The sequence below is a fragment of the Microtus ochrogaster genome, chromosome 19 (assembly GCF_000317375.1).
Source record: "Microtus ochrogaster isolate Prairie Vole_2 chromosome 19, MicOch1.0, whole genome shotgun sequence".
In the NCBI taxonomy this organism is placed as follows: Eukaryota; Metazoa; Chordata; class Mammalia; order Rodentia; family Cricetidae; genus Microtus; species Microtus ochrogaster.
In genome coordinates this window covers 3601588-3627479 of record NC_022021.1, presented here as the reverse complement: position 1 = coordinate 3627479, position 25892 = coordinate 3601588, and the positions used below count along the sequence as shown (strand labels likewise).

General features: G+C 39.0%; 1 protein-coding gene across 1 annotated transcript in view; it reads left to right on the top strand.

The window, feature by feature from the left end:
- The window catches only part of Ankrd31 (ankyrin repeat domain 31), a 155623-nt gene that overhangs the window by 48874 nt on the left and 80857 nt on the right, over positions 1 to 25892 (top strand). Inside the window, exons 6-10 of the mRNA XM_026783825.1 lie at positions 8602 to 8645; positions 13577 to 14164; positions 16565 to 16842; positions 17339 to 17445; positions 25425 to 25580. Coding sequence (XP_026639626.1) covers positions 8602 to 8645; positions 13577 to 14164; positions 16565 to 16842; positions 17339 to 17445; positions 25425 to 25580 — 1173 coding nt within the window. The remainder of the gene's footprint in view (positions 1 to 8601; positions 8646 to 13576; positions 14165 to 16564; positions 16843 to 17338; positions 17446 to 25424; positions 25581 to 25892) is intronic.

Here is a 25892-nt window from a genome sequence, read left to right as displayed (position 1 = left end):
GTCTACAAGAGCTAGTTCCAGGACAGGCTCCAAAGCCACAGAGAAACCCTGTCTCGAAAAAACCAAAAAAAAAAAAAAAAAACTGCTAAAGTTTATAAACTTCTGTATTATATTACTATTTCTGCTATTACCTACCCATACATGTACTTCTAGTACATCTATTTAATCCATGTTATTTTTTATTTTTCTAATTAACATTTATTGAATGATGTGTGAATGTTTTGGGTGTATGAATTCTAAATACAGGATTACTTATCTGTCTTGAAACATGAAGATAACAAGATATATCTGAAACATGCCATTGCTTAAAAGCAAGGACTTTTCAGAATCTCTGTGGACAGTGCTGAGAGCCTAGTCTATCCTTGTTTCTTCTAGCCAAGCTGTCACTATTTAAATACAGGGGAGAAAACAGTGGCTTTTGTTGGGAGCAGTGAGACCCCAGATCCTGAATTTCTTGTAATCCCCTGATCTGATGCCTACAGCTGCTCTGAGCACGAGACCTTCAGGAGTTCCTGATGGCAGGAGAGTGGTTTCTGGTGGGTTTGGCTGGGGCGTGGCTATCTCTATATAATCTGTCCCTAAACACAATAAAGGGGGCATTCTTGGGGAATTCAAGGATGACCTGTGTTGCTGTCTCTCTGTCTGTGTGTGTCTGTGTATTTTAACCTCCAGCCCCCTTGCCCAAAGCTCGCGAACTGGGTGCCAGTGCATAGAGCATAGACACGGGGGCGCGGTGTGCGCAGCAGATTTTAGTGCATGGAAGTGTATTTTTTTTAAAAGTGCGTAATAGCACTCAAAAATGTTAAATGTACAAATGTTTGTCTCAAGACAAAAGTGAGTATAATAAGACCCTTTAAGTTTTCTGTGACTTGAAAGTAGGGACCTGTTAATACATGTGTAGTTTTTCTTTTTCATCTTTTACTTCTTTGCTTAGGTATTGAATCCAGAGCCTCATATATCCTAGCCAGGCATTGAACTACATTCCAACCCCTTTTGTTTCTTTATTGAATATATATATATATATATATATGTTCATAAAGCATAATACAATTTTTGGTTATTGCTATAAGTAGAAAAAGAAGAGACCTGAGCATGTCAGGAAGTCTTAAAGAAAGTATAAATTATACCCAAAAAGGGAAAGGCCACATAGATAGCACCAGTGTTGAAACACAAGATTATGTAAGCAGTAAAGCCTAGCCATGCCCCAAGGTAAGGAGACTTTGCCACGGTCTGCATCCTCTACTGATAGGAAGTAAAAGCCTGCTTTGTCATTATCAGATGGTGATAGAAAGTGTGAGTTTGCACTAATATTAGCAGGTCAGTACATAATAACAAGAGGCGCTTTTCTAACACTAACCAAGTAAAACTTCTAGATTCTGAGACAAAATGCTTAGTTATAAAGAAAATCCTTGTGAAGTTCAAACTGTTATAAGTCAAACTAGAAAGTGGAATATTCAGGTTCAAATCCTCTTGAGAGTCCCATGCCCCAGCAAAAGAGTCGATAGTCAGGACCCCAGACTCTGAGGCACAGTTGTCAAAGACATTTGTTTTGTGTCTGATGCAGTTTCTATAAGCCTTGAAGTTATCAAAATAAGTATTTAATATTTATGATGAGAAAACATAGAATTAGCTGGCTGGACTCAATGTAGGAGATCCTAAGTTTTTAGCAGCATTCAAAGCATCATAATCCAGAGTTAAACATATTCTGTTTCCTGTATCAGACATGACCAGGGACTCGTCAGTGTTGTAGAGGAATGATTCTCAACCCAGGGTCAAATGACCCTTTCACAGACGTCATATATCAGACATCTGGCATTCAGATATTTATATTACAATTCATAACAGTTGCAAAATTACAGTTATAAAGCAGCAACAAAATTTTATGGTTGGGGTTGTCACAACATGAACCGTATTGAAGGGTCACAGCGTTAGTAAGATTGAGAACCACTGTTGTCGAGCTTCATAGCCTATTTGATCATGCACAGTAAACACAAGTGTGGTGTTCCTGTCTGCATGGCAGAATCAGTGATCAGAAAACTCGATAGCTTAATAACCAAGCTTATTTTCTCTAGTATGGCTGTTCTGAGGAAGTTCAGAGTCCCTCTCTTATACACCCTTTGAGGTACACGTGGTTAGGTCCCACCCCCTGACTACTCCAAGGACTGTAAGGGCCATTTCCAGTGCCTTAAGATGCAGGTGGCCAAGTTCCACCCTGCAAGGAAAAAAAACAGGGCCAGGCTACAGAATCCCACCAATTCCAGGCCTCTCTGGAAATCATATATAAAGGTTTCTGCCTACGCTGCCCCCATGAAGCCCTCCACCTGTGTTGACCACAAGAAATCCTGTATAAAGCCTGCCTCCTCAGTTCTTTGCTGTTTCTCTCTGAGCAGAGGCAGTTGCCCTCCTGTGTCTTTTCTAATAAATCTCTTGTGTGAGGTTTGTTGTGTGGTGTGATTTTGTTGTATTCCTTGGCTCCTGACTTGCAGGATACCAGGATAACACTTAAACTCTCTAGCTATAGTATCTCATGTCATAGAAGGTGGCTGATGGGTGGTGAGTGGACTTTGGTGGGGGGATGGTAGTTGTGTATGCCTTTCAATGCTACCTTCTTGACCTTCAAAGTCTTGGCTTTAGTACTGGTCTTTCCTCTTCCTCCTCCTCTTCTTCCTCTTCCTCCTCCTCCTCCCCACTCCTTTTTTGTGTCCTCTTGGTAAAAGAGTTCAAAATAAATATTACTTTAATATTAACAAATTCCAGCAACATGAATAAATAAGAGTGAATCATATTAACATTGTTGCATCAGAATTTGTTGGAGATAATTGATGTTTTGAAACCATTGTATAAGATGTTTACTGTTGGGCTCAGTGGGCAAAGTGCTTGTTTAAGTATGGGAACCTGAGTTTGATCCCCAGAAACCCTGTAAAAAAGCTCTATTTGGAAGTGGAGAGCTTGGTAGTGGTAAACAGCACTTGATGCTCTTCCATAGTACCTAGGTTTAATTCCCATCACCCACATATTGGCTCATAACCATCTGTAACTCTCGTTACAGGGAGATCTGACACTTCTTCTGGCCTCGGCATGCTCCAGGCATGTACATGGAATACAGACATGCATGAAAAATATCCATACTCATGGAAAACAAACAAAGCTGGATTTGGCACATGCTTTAATTCCAGTGTTCAGGAAGTGTTTATAATGAATCTTTGGGGCTCACTGGCTATTCGGCCCAGCCTACTTTATTAGCTCCTGGTCTCAAAAAAAAACAGGTAGATGACTTCTAAGGATTGAGGAGCTCACTGACCATCCAGTCTAGTCTACTTTATGAGTTCCTGGTCGCAAAAACAAGGTATATAGCTCCTAAGAATTGACATTCTGGGTCAACTCTAGTTCTCAAAGGCATGTGCACTCACATGCAACCCTATGAACATGCATGCCCTCTAACAAGTTTAAAAGTTCAATGTTGTAAAATATTTAATTCTATTAAATTTGTAGTTTCCATTTTCCAAAGAAATCTCAGTTTGTAATCAACGTTTAAATGATGAAGAGGCAATAATTTTCAGGTTTTCATGCATGAGATACGTGTGTGTATGTATGTACACGTGTGTTCGCACATGGATGTTGAGGTTAGAAGTTGCTAGCAGGTGTCTTATCAGTAACTGTTTGCCTTATGTTGGAGACTGGGCCAATCACAGAATGTAGGAACTTGCAGGTTTGGCTAGGTGGTCTAGCAAGCCCCAGGAACCTCCCTATCTGCAACCAGCTTTTATGTAGAAGCCAGGGATCAAACTTAGGTCCTCATGTTTCTGTAACAAGTACTTCACTGACTGAGATATAGTCCCAGCCCCTCAAACCATATTATTTCCTTAAAATACCTGTTCTTCAATAAGATAATAAAATTACTATATGATAATTAGTTTCTCAAGCTTATGAAATTATCATAAAATAATAATCTTTATGATGAGACTGTTAGACAATATGAAGAAATATGTCTTTTTATTTTTTCTCTATTATTTTTGTTGAGTTACCTTTATTATTATTATTCAAAGGAATTATACACGATTTTTCAGTATTTTTTCTAATTCTAACTCCCAAGGATCTGAACATTTAAACAGACAAAAGAAAAATGCACCCTACCTTTAAAGATAATTAAATCTGTTTCATTCATTAGAATTAACATTTAAATTTTTTCAGATATATGACTTTTATTGTTTCTATATCTTGATTTTTTTAAAATTTATTTATTTATTAAAGATTTCTGCCTCCTCCCCGCCACCGCCTCCCATTTCCCTCCCCCTCCCCCAATCAAGTCCCCCTCCCTCATCAGCCCAAAGAGCAATCAGGGTTCCCTGACCTGTGGGAAGTCCAAGGACCACCCACCTCCATCCAGGTCTAGTAAGGTGAGCCTCCAAACTGCCTAGGCTCCCCCAAAGCCAGTACATGTAGTAGGATCAAAAACCCATTGCCATTGTTCTTGAGTTCTCAGTAGTCCTCATTGTTCACTATGTTCAACAAGTCCGGTTTTATCCCATGTTTTTTCAGACCCAGGCCAGCTGGCCTTGGTGAGTTCCCGCTAGAACATCCCCATTGTCTCAGTGTGTGGGTGCACCCCTCGCAGTCCTGAGTTCCTTGCTCGTTAACATTTAAATTTTTTTTTTATTGAAAAAAAAATTTCCGCCTCCTCCCAGCCTCCCATTTCTCTCCCTCCCTCCCCCCACTCCTCTCCCCCTCCCTCTCCAGTCTGAAGAGCAGTCAGGGTTCCCTGCCCTGTGGAAAGTCCAAAGTCCTCCCCCCTCCATCCTGGTCTAGGAAGGTAAATATCCAAACTGGCTAGGCTCCCACAAAGCCAGAACATGAAGTAGGATCAAAACCCAGTGCCATTGTCCTTGGCTTCTCAGCAGCCCTCATTGCTCCCCATGTTCAGAGAGTCCGGTTTTATCCCATGCTTTTTCAGTCACAGTCCAGCTGGGCTTGGTGAGCTCCCAATAGATCAGCCCCACTGTCTCCATGGGTGGGTGCACCTCTTATGGTCCTGACTTCTTTGCTCATGTTCTCCCTCCTTCTGCTCCTCATTGGGACATTGGGAGCTCAGTCCGGTGCTCCAGTGTGGGTCTCTGTCTCTATCTCCATCCATCACCAGATGAAGGTTCTATGATGATATGCAAGATATTCATCAGTATGGCTATAGGATAAGGTCATTTCAGGTTCCCTATCCTCAGCTGCCCCAGGAACTAACTGGGGATATTGCCCTGGGCACCTGGGAGCCACCTCTAGGTCCATGTCTTTTGCCAACCCTAAGATGGCTCCCTTAATTAAGATATGTGCTTCCCTGCTCCCCATCCAACCTTCCTGTATCCCAATCATCCTGTTTCCCCAAGTTCCCCCCATCCTCCCCTTCTCACTTTTCTTTCCCCATCTCCCCTTACCCACATCCCACCCCACCTCCAAGATTCCAATTTTTTGCCTGGCAATCTTGTCTACTTCCCATTACCAGGAGGATAGGCATATGTTTTTCTTTGGGTTCACCTTCTTATTTAGTTTCTTTAGGATATCAAATTATAGACTCACTGACCTTTATTTATGGCTAGAAACCAATTATGAGTGAGTACATCCCATGTTTATCTTTTTGGGTCTGGGTTCCCTCACTCAAGATAGTGTTCTCTATTTCTATCCATTTGCATGCAAAATTCAAGAAGTCATTGTTTTTTTACCGCTGAGTAGTACTCTAATGTGTATATATTCCACACTTTCTTCATCCATTCTTCCATTGAAGGACATCTAGGTTGTTTCCAGGTTCTGGCTATTACAAATAATGCTGCTATGAACATAGTTGAACAAATGCCCTTGTCATATGATAGGGCATCTCTTGGGTATATTCCCAAGAGTGGCATTGCTGGGTCCAGGGTTAGGTTGATCCCGAATTTCCTGAGAAACCGCCACACTGCTTTCCAAAGTGGTTGCACAACTTTGCATTCCCACCAGCAATGGATGAGGGTACAGATGTTTTGCCTGCATGTTTGTGCCACAATCATGCAGTACCTGTAGACGCCAGGAGAGGGCGTCAGATGCCTGGCTACTGGAGTTACAGATGGTTGTGAACCACCATGCAGGAGCTGCCTTGGGTTCTCTTAAAGAGCTGTTTTTTGTATTTTTTTTTTTTTTAACTAGCTTTGTGGGAGCCTAGGAAGTTGGGATGCTCACCTTACTAGACCTGGATGGAGATGGGTGGTCCTTGGACTTCCCACAGGTCAGGGAACCCTGATTGCTCTTTGGGCTGATGAGGGAGGGGGACTTGATTGGGGGAGGGGGGGAAATGGGAGGCGGTGGCAGGGAGGAGGCAGAAATCTTTAATAAATACATAAATTTAAAAAAAAAAGAGCTATCAGTGCTCTTAATCACTGAGTTGTCTCTCCAGCCCCAGTGTTGATCATTTTAATGACTTAAGACACTTATCATTGCTGCTTGAAAGGACAGGTTCTAAAAGAACAATAAAATTAGTTTTTTTTTTCTGATACTCCTGTGAAGGAGTTGAATATCATGATTTTGACATTCTTTTAAAGCTTTTATTTGTTTGTTTGTTTTTATGTGTATGGGTATTTTGCCTGCATGCATGTCTGTACCTTGTGTGCCTGGTGGCCATGGAGGCCAGAAGAGGGTGTCAGATATACTAGAACTGTAGTTACAGATAGACGTGAGCTGCCATGTCAGTGCTAGAAATTAAACCTGCATCCTCTAGAATTTTTACTTCCTTGATTTTTGTACTTTCATTATCAAATGTCGAGGTGAAATGACAAACCGAAGACTAAAACAGCTGAAACAACCATCTCCCGCATTATCTGCACACACACTACCCCCCAAACTTGAGATTTTTGAAAGGTGTAATGTTCAGCAGGTATGTTTATGTTTAGTTTCTTTTCTGTAAACCTGTGTTGCCTGCAAGGATGCATGCTAAGATTCAGCAGATAATGACTTCCTGTTTTTTGTTAGCTGTGGAGATTTATTTATAATCAAAGGAGACCAAGAGAAAAACTCAATACTATTAGAAGCATCAGTAAGCTGTAAATTCTATATCAGATTACCACGCACCGCACCACCGTGTCTGTGCTCTGTGCGCTAGAACCCAGTTTGTGAGCTTCGGGCAAGGGGCTGGAGGTTGAGAATACAGACGCAGAGACAGACCGACATGCAGACCTTCTTACACTGATACCAAAGCCCCAAGAATGTTCCCTTTATTGTGTTCAGGGGCAGATTATATAGAGATAGCCACGCCCCAGCCAAACCCACCAGAAACCACTCTCCTGCCATCAGGAACTCATGAAGGTCTCGTGCTCAGAGCAGCTGTAGGCACTCAGATCAGGGGAAAACAAGTTGCTTACAAGAAATTCAGGATCTGGGGTCTCACTGCTCCCAACTATTAGAAGCATCAGTAAGTTGTAAATTCTATATCAGATTACTTGTGTCTGGATGATAAAATAAAGGTCGACAACAGAAGGGATGTGGAGTAGGAGCTTCACCCTTTCCTTGATCTTTCCTCAACCTAACTTGGTGTGATTGCTTTGATCTGGCTCCTCTTAGAGGAAGTAGGCTGAGAACAGATCATAGAGTTGAAATCAGAGGTGAGGTGTTCACATCCAACTCCAGATAGCTTATTCATTTCAGCTCTATCTGGAGGAGATGATGTAGTTATAAATTCTTTGTGTGTAATTATAAGAACTTAGACTAATGCAACAGTAATAGGTTTGTTTCTAGCTAAATTAATTTCAAGTAGTTGCAATTCTGCTTGGACTGTCATTGTTTACCGCTCTAATTGGTGGTTAAACTGAGAGAGTGGAGTCTAAAAGTGGGATGGACTGAGGTCTCGTGTAATAGCCAACTTTATTCAGAGTACCAGCAGTTTGTACCCGGGGGTTAGGAAAGGTCACAGGAGGAAAGTTCTCATGAGTTCAAGCTGTGCACAAAGGACAAGCCACACATGGAAAACCATGCTTGTCCAAAGAGGCATATAAACAAACTATAGCCAGTTGTAATGAATAACTGAAGCAAACTCACTGTTATCTGCTACACCTCGGAGGGGCACAAATGCATATTTGAAGAACAATTCTGTGTTTTTGAAGAAACAGAGGTCACAAACTGTTGTCTTGTTTTCTCTCAGGCACTCATAATTCTTCTCAAACTAATGCGTTCCTGGACTGTATTCTGATACCACGTAATTTTTTTCTTTTTCTCACTTTAGAATTTTATTTTATTTTAGAAATGAAAACCGAAAGTGTCTGATGTAACCCTGGTTAGTCTGAACTCACTGAGTAGCCTGGGATGACTTTGAACTTCTGAGCCCTCTCCTGAGTGCTGGAATATGAGCTGGCACTGCCATTCCAATTTAAGGGGTAATAGGGCTAGAACCAGGAGACAGTCTGCCAGCTAAGCTACAACCCCAGCCCAAGAATAATAATAAGTTTATAGCAATAGATGGATATATTTATAAAATCTCTGCTGTGTCTGTTGAATCATTTAAGAAAGCTCAACTTTTATTATTATAAAATGCTGATTGAGAAGGATATACTTTGTGGTTTAATAAAGCTATAATAAATATATATATTGTTCTAGGTCCTGAAGCTGAAAATGGTGAATATTTACCACATCCAGGAAAGGTTGGTTTATATAGCCAAGATTGACTGTGTAGATTGTGGATTTAGATTTTAAACATCACGTTGATTAAAGTTTCATACTCATTTAGACTGCCTGCAAGGCAGTAATCTGACTAAATCACATCATTAACTAGAAACCTATTTATTTCATATTTTTAAAATTATAATATAATTACATTATTTCTCCTTCATTTTTCTCCCTTTAACCTCTCCCATGCACTCCACTTACTTTCTTTCAAATTCATGGCATCTTTGTAAAAATATATAAATATAATGTATATAATAAAATACATTATATGTGCAGGTCTGTAGTCCCAACACTCCAAAGTTCAAAGTTCTAAGTCATATGTGTATATTCCTGTGTATATATTCCTAAATGTATAAATATAGCTTGCTCAGTTCATATAATGTAACCTATAGGCATATGACTTCAGAGATAACCACCCTGGGGAAGGCCATTTCTTCCACTGTCAGCCTTCCCCAGTTGTCTGTAGTGCCTTGTTTAGGGTTGAGACCCCACAAACTGCCCCCTTCCATGTTAACATACTCAATAATGTCATCATTGTTCAGATCTTCTTGATAAGAATTCATGGGTGTGGACTCTGACATTTCTAGGAGACATAGTCTCACAGAAAACTTCTGTTGCTGTGGCTTTTATAATCTTTCTGTCCCCTCTTCTTCAGTGATCCATGAGCCTTAAGTGCAGGAGTTGTCTTGTAGACCTATTGGTTGGAGCTGGGTACACGCGATCTCTTGTTGACTGCTATTTGATTAATTTTGTTTTTTAACTTTTTCCTCTGTTGCAAAAGAAATTTCTTTGAAAAAAAAAAACAAAAAACAAAAAAAAGAAGAAATTTCTTTGATGAGGGGTGAGAATTACATGTATAAGTTAAATATTTAGAATATAGTTATGAATTATTCTGGTTTAGTGAAGTGGAAGTTGTAGGTTCTCATATAAGATCCTCAGTAGCTATAGGTAGTTGGCTAGGTTTCCAGTACCAGGCATGGTTTCCCTCTTGTCTTATGTCCAACCAGAGAACTGTTGGTTACTACCAAGGTGTGAATGTCACTACTGCACCCTTAGGATTATTGTGCCATACTGGTCATTGTTATGGTTCATAGGTGTCATAGCTGGGTAGGACTGCTAGTTCCTTCCATGCTTTGTAATTTTACATGATGGCATCTAGTACCATGAAAGAAAGTCCCCAGGGAGGAAAAATATTGTCTAAAAATCTATTCATATATTTATTATTCCTTGTCTTTAATAATTTTGTAATTTTCTGATCTGTGTTTCTTACCCACTACAACAAGTCTCTTATTCTTTTTGTGTAGAAGTGTACATAGGCCTATGATGGGACATTGTTGTTTTTAATGTCAACCTCATTTCTTTAATATTTCAAGCTTGCTTTCTCACTGTCCTGGTGCTAATGTTTACCAAGGTGTAACATGTGGGCCTGCTTGTTGGGGTTTCTGTCTTGCCCAGTTCCCACAGCTGTTTAGCCCCAAAGAATCACACAGAAGTCTACATTAGATATAAACTGATTGGCCATTAGCTCAGGACTCTTATTAGCTCTTATCACTTATTCTTGTCTATGTTAGCCACAGGGCTCAGTACCTTTTTCAGCGGGGCAGGTCACATCCTGCTTCTTTGGTGGTCTGGGCAGGACTGGGGAGGAATGGGCTTCCTCCTTCCCAGTGTTCTCCTCTTCTCATTTCCCCGCCTCTACTTCCTGTCTGGTTGTCCTGCCTATACTTCCTGCCTGGCCAGTCAGCGTTTATTTAAAACATGATTGACAGAATACAGCCAATTCTCCCGCACCACCAAGGGCCCTGCTTTGTCTTTGTTTTCCATCTGGTGCTGTGAACTGGCTCTGCCCACAGTGGACTCATACTCTCCTTCAGGATATCAAGTAGTAATAGACCTTCCCAGGCCCACCCTATCTTACCTGACCATATCATTTCAGCTGTATCTTCTATATATGCAGTTACCAAGTTTTCCTGCTGAAGTTAGGAGCCAGAAGGCAGGGAATTTAGACTGGATATGACTTCAAGGGTAACTCTTGTTTACATCTGTAGTGTACGGAGAGGTGGATGTTGCAAAGAGTTGCTGTGAGGACCAGAGCAGCGATGACTTCTGGCCTGGCTGGCACCTAGTCATGTTGGAATAAATAACTTGTCCTTTCCCTACTTCACAAATCATTCACTTATGTCTCACCTCCTTCCTTAGTTTTGGGTCTGTGTCTGGTGACTGGTAATAGTGGCCAAATTGCTTCTTCTCTGATACTTATTTTTCCCTGGATATGTCAATATTTCCTAATAGAGCATCTGAAAAATATTTAATGAAATGGCTGGAGAGCATTGTGTCAGATATTTATATACTTAAAAAAATTTGTAGGAATGTAACTTGTTTAATTTTGTCTCACCAAATAATTTCAGCAAAGTCAGGAAGCTCTCTATTGCCTGTTCTTCCCTGAGGGTTAGTGACTTGCATATGAGGTTTTGTGGACCTGTTGCTAGGTACACCTTCATATCTTGAATTTTATAAACATAAAAGGATTTTTAATAGCAGGGAACCCTTTAGATGTGACTCAATGAGTAAGATACAAATCTTAGATTTCTTCTAATTTATCTTAGAAGAAAATTATAGTTAGTATTACAGATAAATAAAGGCATTTTCTTAGGCTCTATATGCTATAGTTAGGGGATAAATGGTGGCAGATAGAATATGTTAATTTTTTTACTTCTTTTATTCAATTTAGAACAAATTATTAGCAGGCTTAGGAGACGATAATCTATCCTTCCAGAGAGGTAGTGGAGTTGTGGGGAATAGTCAAAATGATAGAAAACTATAAATTTCAATACCTGTAATGTATGTTGTTTTCCTAAGTGGCACAGCAGTTGATCTGGATAGCAACTTTGAGAGGGATTCTAATATTTTGGCACTGAAAACGAGCACCTTTGAAAATAACGTACTGGGAAAGTAGGGTTTGTATTTTTCTGTTTAACAAAAATCCAGAGTTGGGACTCATAAAATTTCATAGAATTATTCCTTTATTTGTTGTCAGAGACCACTAGTTCGTTCCCAGCTCACATATAATATAATAATCAAAATAATCACACAGAAACTATAATATTTGAAATACTGTTTGGCCAGTAGCTTAAGTATATTTCTAGCTAAAACTAACCCATCTCCATTAATCTGTGCATCACCATGAGGTTGTGGCCTACTGGCTTCTCCTTGACTCTGCCTACTCTCTCTATATATTTCTTCCAGCCTGGTTATATTCTGTTAAGCCATTGGCTGAAAGCAGCTTCTTTATTAGCCAATGGTAATAAAACATATTCACAGCATATATCACCTCCCCTTTTCTGTCTTGGAAGGGTTTAACTTTAACACACCAAGATTACATATAACAAAACAGATATCAAGCAAGAATTATAGTTAAAATATTTATATCTACTTTATCTTTTATCATAACTAAGGAAAACTATAACTGTTCTACTCCATCAAAGACTCTAGAAGTATATAATATTAACTAAGTAAACAGGAAGTACATTGTAAACAACTTTCAAAACTCTAGAATTGACAGAGACATCTTGCTTCCTGGACAGTCACCCAAAGTTCTTCTGTAACATTGGGGCATTCATCTTCAGCCTACAGGACCATAGTGTCCAGCAGACTATTCCATGAAGCAAGAAATTTCAAAGACATTTCCACCTATATTGTCAGTTTGTCAGTCACATTTTTTTGTGTGTCCTGCAGGATGTCTAGCAGACTCTTTCATGAAGCAGGAACCCTGAAGGACATCTCACCTTTAGGCAAATCCATCAGTTATTTCTCTGTGGGTCCTGCATGTCCAGTTCATACAACATAACATCAAGCAGTCCAGGCAAGAGTAGTTTCTTACCCAAATGGCTAGCAAACTCGATAAGGAGCCTCTTTAATGCCCATCATCCTCTTGAAGTAGATTGTTGCTGCCAGAAGCAGATGTGTCTTACTGTCATGAAAAGGCTTAAAACATTTTAAATGCCATACTCTGTAGTCTTTGAAAGATCTGAAGACTACCTATCCATCTGAAATACATCTCTGTGCATCTGGAAAACCTAACTAAGATGACTACAAGCTTGACTATTATAGATGACTCTCTATTAACCTATATTTCTTAATTATACATTACATTTTAAAATGAGCTGCACAAACTCAATACCTTAATCAAGAGCAGAAATATACATATAATAAAATTGGTATCCATAGACCAAGATCCATACCAGTGCAAAGTATCCATCTCTATATCATATCAACCTTTAAATATAAACAAACAATTTAAATTGTCATTTAGGGAATTTAGGTGTTGTTCTCTTCAAACTGCTTCCTGCTTTTTGTTAGTTGGAGTAATTTTTGGGGGTGTTCACGATGACCTTTCAGGGGGTCGTGGTCCATCAAACCACATTAGACTGGAACGAATCCATAGGTTCTCATCGTTTGTGGAAACAAAAGAAGAACCTCTTTTCCAAAGAAACAAATCCTTATACCCAAATTTTGAAGTTGAGATATCTTAAAAATATGTATATTGATTTAGCTTAGCAACCCATACAATGAAATGTCTCTCTGTACTTAGCTCATTCACAATCAATAAATTTAAAGAAAACACAATAGTATACATAATCCAGACTCTCTGTATATATTCTGTCTTTACGTGGCTTATTTTTCTTTATTTCTATTACTTTTTCTACGAGTTTACTCTGTCTCTTTAAAGACTTTGTTTTATTTTTTAAAACAATTTACTTCTTTTTATAACTTTCATTTATAGTGAGAAGTTTTCTTTTCATTTATGGATGAAGGTAGACAGTTGGTAAAAATAAATTACTGAAAAAATGAGTTATAAAACTAATTTTTAATTTTAAATGTTGCTTGTGTTTTCTGTAATACACAGGAACTAAGTGAAAACACAGATTCCCCTGAAATTAGTCTTCTCTCTGGTACTTCACTTATGGCATCTGATTTGGTTACACCAAAGGAGAAATCATTTGCAAAGCCAGTGAAGACCTTAGCTGTACCAAATACATTTTTTGAACCTGAACAGGAAGTAACACTGACCATGACATCTAAAGAAACCAAAGATGAAGAAAGCTCTCTTGAAACATTTGTGTCTGCTTTAGAAAGATTACTAGAATCGCCAGAAGGCACCCAAGAAGAAACACTGCTTGAAATAGCGAATGATTTCAATCCTCAAGAATTGAAGAACCCATTGAGCAACTCCTTGAGTTCTGTGTCAGTCCCTTTGAATGACTTGTCAGCATGTTGTAGAGATGTACTAGAAAACACGAAGAATGGTGATGCATTGCCTGCTGAATTGCTGGCAACCATCAACATGCTACCAGGTGACAATGTAGAACCTGGACCTGTAGGACCCATCTGTCAAGGACAAGAGAAAAGCAGCAGTGTTAGTGGTGGAAACGGATGTTTAGAAGTGCAACCTACCATGTCTCAGATAGATGAAGACTGCACACAGATAGTACAGGTGAATTCAGTCTCTTTTCTACCCTCCCATATAAACAGTTCAGGTTGTCCTAGTTGTGGGACAACATGTGTTAGCAGGACAAGTGGATGTGCACAGTATAAGTATATAGGTATAATTTTTGTAGTGATTGGTAACAGTTGTCATTGTGTTAAGTTTAAATCATCTCACCAAATACCAACATCTGAAACATATTGTGTAACTTTCACACATAGATTGCTCTTTTAGAAGTGCTGGGTAGAGTTTACAAGGGATTAAGTTAAAATTGTTTCTTCCCCAACATACATAAAAGGCATATTGTTAGTTTTTTATTATATAGGAAAGTATTTATTACCAGAAATTTCCCTGTTGTTTAGAATACTCTGTTAACTGAATTCAGAGTAGATACAGAACACTGTAGTTGGACAGAGTAATTTGGGCTTCTAATGTGGGATGGAGGAAGAATTAAGCCTTTGCTAAGCCCTGTTTGCCTTTAGTATCTGAATGGAATGCCAGGCATAACTTGTAGCTTTAGAATTCCTACAGCATTATGCCCAGAGGCCCTACAGATGTGCAACAGGAGCCACTTTCCCTTTTTGTGTTTGTATTCTTATTATTATAAAATTACAGGCAACTATGTTGATGTATACTTGCAATTCCAGCACTGGAGAGGCTGAGGCAGCAGGATCAGTTCAGGAGTTCAAGGTTAGCATGTGACCATAGCAATATCCTGTTTCAGATGAACCAAAACCGAAAGAACAAATCAAACATGATAAGATTATATAACAGTATGATAACAAAGTTCCCCCAAAATATAATTTCTAAACATTGTTAACAGTTTGGTGTAGCTTTAATTACTTCTATTCCATGTAAATTTATTTTATTCAAATGAAACTGTATATATAAAACAGGTTGCTTTGCAACTTATTTTTTAAGTCTAATGCATGTTGCTTTTTTTAGTGTCAGGAAATGTAGCACTTTTCAATTTTTTAGGTTACTAAATGACATAAATGCATTATAAAATAATTTATTGTTATAGTTTAATCAATTCATAATAATGGAAACTTAGATAACCTTTTTATTTAATCTTGGCAATTAACAAAATATTCCATATATATCCCAAGGAAGATTTAGAGAAAACTTGAGTGTATGTTGCAGCATACAAACCTAGAGTAATACTGATGTAATCCTGCTTGCAAATTTCAGATAGACACTATAGGTTTAGGAAAACAAACAAACAAAAAAAGGCCAGATACCTTTAATCCCAGAACTCTGGAGGCAGTGGCAGGTGGATCTCTGTGAGTTCAGCCTGGTCTATAGAGAAAGTTCCAGAACAACCAAGGTTACACAGGGAGACCCTGTCTCCAAAAACTGACATCCCCCCACACACACCAAAAAGAGAAAACTCAGAAAAAGACACATAAATCATGGAGTGTTAAAGGTGATTAAACCTTTACATGTTCTAGGATAAAGAGAAGGTGCTTTTTTTTTTTTTAAAAAAAAAAAATACTGCAAGATCCCCTCGGCAGTAGGCAGCAGAAATGCTGTAGGTCCCAAATGGTGGTAGTGGGCTATGTGGTGGCAGGCAGCGGGCTCTGGGAGCAGCCAGTCCCAGGCAGAGATGGCTGCCGGTCCCAGAGCAGTGGCTGGTCCCAGGCAGGGAGACACATGGTGGGCAGGCGGGCAGGAGACAGAGACATGGATAGACATGACATGCAGGGTGAGGTTGAATGTTTATTCAGGGGGTTATGGAGGAGGAAGGGTCAAGGGGTGGGGACAGAAAGAGAGGGAGAGAGAGAGAGGTGGAGAAAGAGACAGAGAAGGGGGAAGCGAAGAAGTGGGGAGAGAGGTAGAAGCAAAGCTGCCTCTCCGAGAGGAAGATGGAAAAGAGAACGAGCTCAGGCTGGAGCTAAAGATCAGCCTGCCTCAGCGGATGGGGGAGGGAGTGGGCGTGGCTTGTCTCCTAAAGAGACAGAAGGACTGTGAGTAAATGTAGGATGTTCTTATGTGGGTGTCTTATTCCAAACAACTTACTTCCTGCCAAATCAATGCACCAAAAGTGATCTTATTTTTTCCTGTGAATTTTAAAGTTAAATATTGATGAAAGTAATTTTAAAGTCTTTTCACTACCTCCTCTCCCCCAGGTCTCTCTATGAAGTCCAGGCTGACCTCAAACTCAGTTCTCCTGCCTTAGTTTTCTAAGTAGTGGGATTATAGACATGCATTACCAAGACTAGCTGCTTATGTGTTTTCATAAGCTTAAAATCTACGTTGTTCTTTCAAAATACAATTGTAGCATTATATTCATATATGCTTGTGAGAATTGGCACACTTTAATCTCAAAGACAATTTTATCAGAGAAGATAAATTTAATTTTTTGGTTTAATGTTATAATTATTTATGGATATGTCTATATCTTTATAGACTATAGAAGACCCAAAACCATTTAAATTGCAAACAAGGACTCATGAAAATACCACGTCTTATGAGCAACTAAATGATAAGGGAAATTCAGATACCGTAAAAAATACCTCTGTCCAGGAAACACCCCATGTACTCAGAAGATCATCTAGACTGGAAAAACTGAAAGCAAGCAGAGATGTGGCACATACAGATGTGTTGAAAATGCCAGAAAGTATTTCATCAAAACCACTTAGTTGTGAGGATCAAATACATAACATATTTGCAACTGAGAATTTCAGGTGTGTTGTTACATTGTATCTTGCTCACCAGATATTCTACAAATCTAATCGATAATTGGGTGCTGATGGGTGTCAACTTACCCCTAAGTAAAAAGCATTTTTTCTATTGCTGTTTTTAATTTTGCAATTTTTAATCAGTCCCCCACTACATAGCAGGTTCCTTCACCCCTCACGCTCCTGCGGAGAGCCTCCCTTCTTCCCATATGTGGTGAATAGAGTGGATACTGACATGTCAGCTTGGGAGTGGAGTGCAGGAGCCTGAGAATCCTCATATTTGTAGGGAACTACACTGAAAGTAACTAAAAGACAGGCATGGGCTTGGCTCTCACGGGGGTATCTGTAGCTCACTTAAGGCCCCATCCCATGTTTAAGTTGCTTTGTCAGTTGAGAATAACTCAGTAACTATCTTTGGTTTTCAATAGTTGTCAAAGTTTTATGTGATTCTCCATGACTGCTTATAAAAATTGCAATTATTTAATAAGTCAATTTTTTAAAGAATGCAGGGTTCTGTCTTAAAGACTGACAGTAAGAGGAAGAATATGCATTTATCCAGATTCAAGAGTGAACAGAGAAAGAACAATGAACAACTTAAAATAAAAAATGGTGAGACATTTTTTGAATATTTTTTCATTTCTTTACATAGCTTATAGAAACAGAATTGAAGTAGAACAATTTATAATATTACCTCAGTTTTATTGATGAGTTAACCATTTTAGTGATGGTAAGTAAGACTTTACCTACTAGCACACATAACTTCTTAGTAGCATAAATGGGATTTGAAATTAAATGGCTGCCAGGGTAGTATTGGTTTCTATACTTTCCACTATAGAGAACAGCTAGATGATAATTTCATATTTGAATATATGGCTAACACAGCAAAAGACTGACATTGCATACCAAAAACAGGAGTAGAGACATGAGAGGGCAAATTGCTGTTTCTGTATAAGCTGTAAGATTGAATTAAAAAGTTGTGTTACAATCGGTGGTGGTGGTGGCGCACGCCTTTAATCCCAGCACTCAGGAGGCAGAGGCAGGCAGACATCTGTGAGTTCAAGGCCATCCTGATCTACAAGATCTAGTTCCAGGGCAAGCTCCAAAGCTGCAGAGACATTTTGTCTTGAAAAAAAAAGTTCTGTTACAATAAAATAATATAGAAACTCAGTTAAAAGTCATAGTGAACTTGACAAAATTGAAATATGGGCAATAGATTGCATCTGCTTGAATTTTCTGAATCTGAAAATAATACTTTTTTTTTTCTCTTTTTTTTTTTGGATTTTCGAGACAGGATTTCTCTGTAGCTTTTTTTTTTTTTTGGTTCCTGTTCTGGAACTAGCTCTTCTAGACCAGGCTGGCCTCGAACTCACAGAGATCTGCCTGCCTCTGCCGTGGTGAAAATAATACTTTTAATTGTATAAGAGAATGTTTATATTCTTAGAAAATGCATGTTAAGTATTAGTTATAAAATGTAGGGTATCTAAAAGTTACAAACTATCATCCCATCTGTATATGCACAACAGATAAATAGGTAGGTAGATAAGATATACAGATATAGATAGATAGATAATAGACAGGATAGATGAAAATGATTTAAAGTTGTGAGAAAATGTTACCATTGACTCCTTTGCTTATTTTTCTTTTCTACTCAGATCAAACTCAGGGTTTCACACATGCTAGGCAAGCACTCCACCACTAGGCTGTATCCTTAGACCCTTTATTCTTTTTACATACTTTTTCTGAGAGCCTGAAATTATTTCAAAATAAAGTATAAAAAATTGAATAAACTGAAAAATCTAGTATCTCATATATTAACTAGATAAGCAATATAAAATACAATTTTATATAATTATAATTATATAGAATTATAATAATTATAATACTATAAAAATAAGGAAAATGCATCTGTGACAATAAAACCTATGTCACACCTGTACAAAGAGGGTTTAAAACAGAAAGGTGACTTGAACAAATGGAAACGAGAGACTAGTTCTCAGTTAGATTTCAAACTTAAGAAATCTCTCGCAGTTACTTAATAAGTGCATGGGATCTCAATCAAAAGTAGGTTTGGAACCTGGGGAGGTAATTCAAACAGTAAGTGCTTGCCAAGCGAATACAATGGCCGGAGTTTAATTTCCAGCACTGTGGTGGTGTGAATAAGAGTGGTCCTCACAGCCTCATATATTGAATGTCGATTCACAGGGAGTGGAACTGTTGGGAGGGATTAGAAGGGTTAGGGAAAGTTACCTTGTTTGAATAGGTACGGCTGTGTTGGAGGAAGTGTGTTGATGGGGTGGGCTTTGAGGTTTCAAATGCCCATGGCAGGCACAGTCCTCCACCTCCACTTGAGGGTCAAGATGTAGCTCTCACCTGCTGCTCCAGTGCCTTGGATGGTGCCATGCTTCATGATGATAATGAACTAAGCCTCTGAAATTGGAGTCCCCAATTAAATGCTTGGTTTTATAAGTGTTGTCTTATTCATAGTATCTCTTCACAGCAATACAGTAGTGACTAAGACAAACACATTAATAAAGAGAGAAACAGGGCACATTCTTGTAATCCTAGCACTTGAGGAGGCAGGGAAGGAAGATTTGTATGTATTGGTGGCTAGCTAGATTTGTCAAATCCATGAGAAATCAGTGAGAAACCCTGTCCCAAAACTGAGTGATTGAGCAAGGACCCTTGACATTAACCTCTGTCTGGCCTCCATACACACCTATATCTGCTCATATATCACACTTGCATACACACCCACATAAAACCATGTGTGTGTGTATGTGTGTGTGCGTGCGCACACACATGTATGTATGCATTGCATGCATATGAGTATGTTGGTATGCATGCCTGTGTGTGCAGAAGCCAGAGCACTGGGTGCCTTGCTTCACCATTGTCCATATTTCCTGAGACAGAACCCTCACTGGTCTGGAAGCTTGCTGTTTCACTAGACTGGATGGCTGCCAGATTACCTTCTCTTACCTCCTACTGCTAGGGTTTCTGCCTTATGCAGCTCTGCCTGTCTTTTTACGTGGGTGCTAAGGATTTGAACTTGGGTTTTCATGACTGCAGAACAAGTACTCTTCCCCGTTGAATAATCTCTCTAGTCCTCCATATACAGAGTTCTGTCTGCTTGTTTATTTTCTTATTTTAACAGGGCTGGAGGGTAGCTATGAGATCACTACAAAATGACACTAAGTTTCAGGTAGAAAAGTAAGTATAAAAAACTAGCAAAAATATTCAGAAAAATTAAAGCAGAGATAGTGTAAGAATTTGTTCTGTGTAAATCATAATATTTTAGAAAACCACTGAAATTAAAGTAATTTGTCATGGCATAGGGCCAACAGATAAATCAGTGAAATAGAAAAGAGGTTTTAGATTTGGAAAGCAGATACAATGGAAATATGAGGGTAATGAGTGATAACAACCATTCATATCTCAAAGTGTTGGCAAGAACTAAGCATTACATATAATATCCCCCATTCAAATTGAATTTCTGGCTGGTCAGAGGTTTAAATGAAAACATTCTGGAAGAGAAAAGATGTAAATCTTTTTAACACCTTAATATTGAAAAGTCCAAAAGCCTTTTAAGTAATTATTCAAACAAAAACTAAGGTATAAGGGAAAAGACTGATAATACTGACTATATACATTTAAACATTTGTTGAAATTCTAAAGAAGACACAACGTGAAACAGAACTGCTAGTGATGTGACACATGGTTTAAATGCACTCATAAGGAACAAACTCCCATGAAACAGTAAGAACAAAGAAGAGGAAGGGTGTCTGCGGTCTTGACGATGGTTCTCTTCACACGTCTATTCTTGTCTCTAAACTCACTGAGTTGTATACAGTTTAAATAGTGCAATTTTTAATGTCAAAATCTTTACTGTTGATACTGGCTTTAAATTTGAAAATTACTCACTACAACTTAGATTAACAATCTCAAAAGAAAAACTTATACAGATCATTTTAACAGATGTAAAGAGGGCATTGGATAACATCAAACCCTCACTTCTAGTCGGAATTTCAGGAAACAAGGATAGAAGAGTTTCCTCAACCTGACACAGGCGTGTACGAAAACCATATGACTAGTCTAATCATTGATAAGATAATAAATGCTTTCCCTCTGTCTTGCTTAGGGTTTCTGTTGCTGGGACAAAGCTCCGTGATTAGAAGCAACTTAGGGAGGGGGTTTCTGCTTTGTTTTGTTTTCTTATGAACAAATTTCAAGTCACAATCTTCACCACCAAGGGAAGTCAGGGCAGAAACTCAAGGCAGGGACCTGGAATCAGGAACTGAAGCATATAAATATAAGCCTTGGAGAAACTCTGTTTACTGTTTTGTTCCCCAAGGCTTGTTCAGCCTGCTGTCTTAGGCAATTCAGGACCACCTACCCAGGGGCAGGACCACCCACAGTGAGCTGGAATCTCCTGTTTCACTCATTAGTCCAGAAAATGCTCCCACAGACTTGCTCACAGGGTAATCTGGTGGTGGCATTTTCTCAACTAAGATTCCCTCTTCCCAAATGACTCCAGCTTGTGTCAAGTCAATAAAAAAGTAAATAGCCAGGATATCCCCTAATACCACTAATAAAAGTATCTATTCTCACTATTTCTTTAGAACATTGTGAAGTTCTAACTAGTTATTATGTAGAAAAACAAAAAGCAGTAATATTAAGAGTGGATTTAGTCACAAACACAATTATGTATGTCAACAATTTGATGGAATCTATGATAAAAGCTACCTTACCTCTGAAACTGTAAGCCAAAATAAGCTGTTCTTTCTCAAGTTGCTTTTGGTTATGGTGTTTTATCATAGTAACAGGAAAGCAACTAATATATCTACTGTCATTTAATTCAGGAAAGTTTGTAGGGTACAAAATATGCAAATATCCTTATATACTATAGCAATAAATAAAGTGAAATTTGAAAACTACCATTATAATAGCAAAATATGTATTTAGAAATGAATTTTATTAAAAAACGTCAAATCACTAAAACTTACCAAAACAAAAAGACCTAAAGAAATCAAAGAAAATTTGATGAACAGAAGAGAACTATTATTAAAGTGCTGCTTTTCAGATTTGTGGTTTGTATAAAATCCTAGTCAAAACCCATGCAGAGACTCTTTTGTCTTTTCTTTCGCCCACCCCCATGTCTGTGCACATGCACAGGTTTAGGCAGAGGGAAAAGGTGCACATGTTCAGGTACATGTCAAGGCCAGGGGACAGCCTCTCACTGGCCTGGAACTTGCCGAAGAAAGCTAAGTTGGCTAGCTAGGAAACCGTTAGGAGCCCTGGTCTCTGTCTTGGATCTAACTCAGGTTCTTATGCTTGCTAGGCAAGCACTGCTGACTGAGCCATCACTCCAGCCTTCTCTCCACTCCATTCCCTTCCTCCCTCATCTCTCTCTTTTCCTTTCTTTTTATAAGATTATTATTAATTATTTTTATTAATATTATTTAATTATGTTTAATATATATTTATATTTATAAATATAAATATATTTAATAATAATTAATTATTAAATTTTAATTTATTTTTAAATGCAAAGGACCTACAACAACAAAGTGACTGGAAATAAAATTTGAGAGCTATTCTGATCAAGCTTTAGGAATTTTGTAGCTATCATAATAAAACATAGCATGACCCTGGTATCAGTAGGAAAATAGGTCAAGGAAATTAAATACAGTCTGGAAATAAACATGCAAAACTGCTTTTCTGAAGTGAAAAGACAATGTGGAAAATGAGTCAATATTCATATGCAACAAAATATTTCTACTTGTGTGTTTTAAAAGTAGTGTTGAATTTTACTTTGGCTGACAAGTTATGTGAAGATTAACTTTTCAGTATAAAGATTTTGAAAGGCATGTGTAGTGTTGGGCCCTGAAGAAGTGAGGTCATGAGAAATGACCATTCTGGGGTCTCTTAAATGCCCTGGATGTTCAGCAAGGTCTGTATACTCAGACTCCTAGGAATGCAAATGTCTCCTAGCCCTATGTGAGAGCTAGCAATTCTCTACTTACTCATTAGTTGTTCTTGCTTAGCCTTATGGAAGAGGCTCCTCTTTGTGTTTATGTGGGCTATATGCATGTGTCTGTGCAGGTATGCCTGTCTGTGTGTATGCACGTGGAGACCAGATGCTGATGTATGTATGTATTCCTGTTGTTCCCCGCGTTATTTTTTCACTTACTTTGAGGTTTTTGTTTCTGATAACCAACTAGCTAGTCTGTACCTCCCCACCTCTGGGGTCAGGCACATGCTGCTGTGCCTGGCCTTTACATGGGTGCTGGGAATCCAAACTCAGGTTCTCACACTTGCTTAGCAAGCACTGTACTCATTGAGCCATCTCCCCAGCCTAAGATTACTCTTATATGCGAGCAATTTACTTAACCAATGACTCAATTGGTATATTTTTGATACCTTTTCTTTATTTCCTCTTCTGTGGTACCCCACTTGTCACGTTAAGTTCTAGATACAACTGTCTCACCAAACTCTGATTCTGTTTCTAAGATTAATGGGGTCACCTTACTTTGTAACACCCTTCCCCTGTACCAATATTCTCTGAAAGTTCATTTGAACAAAAGTCATAGGGACCTTGGGGCTCACTGCATTCGTTTCTCTACATGCAGGGTCATAGATCTAAATTGCCAGTTTTCTTATGGTGTAGGAGGCCCTTCTGTTTATGTGTTACTTTCATTGGTTAATCAATAAAGAAACAGCTTTGGCCTGATAGGGCAGAACTTAGGTAGGTAGGCAGAGAAGGCAGAACTGAATGCTGGGAGGAAGAAAGCAGAGTCATAGAGCCGCCATGGAGCTGCCGGGTCAGACATGCTGAATCTTTCCTGGTAAGCCATGACCTCATGGTGATAAACAGATTATTAGAAATGGGTTAAATCAAGATGTGAGAGTTAGCCAATAAGAGGCTAGAGATAATGGGCCAGGCAATGATTTAATTAATTTAATTAATTAATTTAATTTCTATGTGGTTATTTCAGGTGTAAGCTAGCCAGGTGGCCAGAACAAACAAAGGGCACTCTCTCTATCAACATTTGGCGCCCAATGTGGCCAACTAACTCCATGTTACTTATGTAAGAGGGCTTAAAAAGGAATTCTAGGAAGAACAGCCAGTGCTCTTAACCGCTGAGCCATCTCTCCAGCCCCAAGATTGAGCGTGTAGCACATAAACCCTTTTTATCTGAATTACAGCCAAATCTGCCATGCAGAGCACTGTGGAGCTGGAAACATTTCTGTGTATGGTGGCAGGAATCCGCCATGCTCTCCTGCCTGCCCCGGCCTAGTAGACTGATCCGCCATCTTCCCAGGCAGGAAGAGCCGAGCCATGGGCATGTTCTCGACCCCAAGTGGGAACAGAAACACCCCAGGTCCACAAATGCCATTGAAATGCTTAATAATTGGCATTTGTACTGGCAGCACATCCCAGGAAGCGACATTTTAAAACCACACGGCCTTTTTTCTGCTACGGCGCTGAGTCAGGAAAATTTCTGGGTGCCATTCTGTAATAGGAGGAGTGGGCTACTTGTCATCCCAGCCACCCAGTTTTTTTACACCCAAAATAACCACACAGAATCTGTATTCATTAAAACACTGCTTGGTCCATTAGCTCAGGCTTCTTATTAACTCTTATATTTTATATTAGCCCATTATTCTAGTATATATTAGCCACGTGGTTCAGTACCTTTTTTAGTGGGGCAGGTCACATCCTGCTTTTTCAGTGTCTGAATAGTACTGGGGAGGAGAGCTTCCTTCTTCCCAGAATACTCCCGTTCTCCTTGCCCCACCTCTACTTCCTGTCTGGTTGTCTCGCCTATACTTCCTGCCTGACTACTGGCCAATCAGCATTTATTTAAAACATAATTGACAGAATACAGAATTGTCCTACACCAGATTATTTTGGATTCTAGATTTAGAGGGTGCAGTCCATGGATGATTGAACCTGTAATGATGGCAGAAGCACCTGGGGGACAAATCTGCTTATGTTATGAGCAGAAAGCATAAGAGAAGGTCTCCTTTGCCAATATACCTCCAGTACCCTGACTTCCTCTTAGTAGACCCAACATCTTAAAAGCTCTACTATCTCCTAGTAACTAAAAAACTAAGCTTTTACCTCATGGACCTGCAGAGACATGCAGATAGATAATATAGCAGACAGTAAATAATTCTAGATTTAAGTAATCCTTTGCTTAGAATTTTTAAAAAAATCTGTCATCTTTTATGAGCACTTTTGTAAGGTTTTAATCGATGTATATTCTATATCATGAGTTTTAGTTTACTACAAATATTTTAAAACTAACACATCTTTACATTTTTTTATATTTAGATAAAATTACAGTAAGGCTAATGGATAAAATACTCTTTAATAATGTAATATACCCACTTTTAATATTGACTAGATTAATCATAGTCTGTCCCCCGCCCTCTGCCCCATTTTGACAAAGGGTTTCTCTGTGTAGCCCTGGCTGTCCTGGAACTCACTTTATAGACCAGGTTGTCCTTGAATTTAGATCCACCTGCCCATGCCTCCTGGGTGCTGGGATTAAAGGTGTGCACCTTTGTTCTTTCTCTCATTTTAGGGAAAGGGAAGATGAATAAAATGTGTCCTTGTAGTATAAACCGGAGAAACGTTTTTGGAGAGAATTTGCTGTATAAAGCTACTCTTCATAATGATGTTGATCTGGTTCGCAGTTGCATAAAAAATGGTGGAAATGTCAATCAGCCGAATTATGCTGGTAAGTCAAGGTTACTACCCACAGTTGTCTAGGGAGCCATCTGTAGTCTCAGCTGAACTGCCCACATGAGAGGATGACAAAGTGAGCCGAAGGCAGTATGCTCTCCAGTAACTTTCTGGCTCCTCATAATGTCTCAAGGAAGAGAATTAGTTGAGTGGTGGAAGAACACTCCATTTCTCACTAAAGATGTCAGGTAGGCCGTGTGCAGTGCATTCTACAGAAGGAAGGCTGGTTCCTGGCGCTCACTTTACATTATGCAGAAGGAAGGCTGGTTCCTGGTGCTCACTTTACATTATGCAGAAGGAAGGCTGG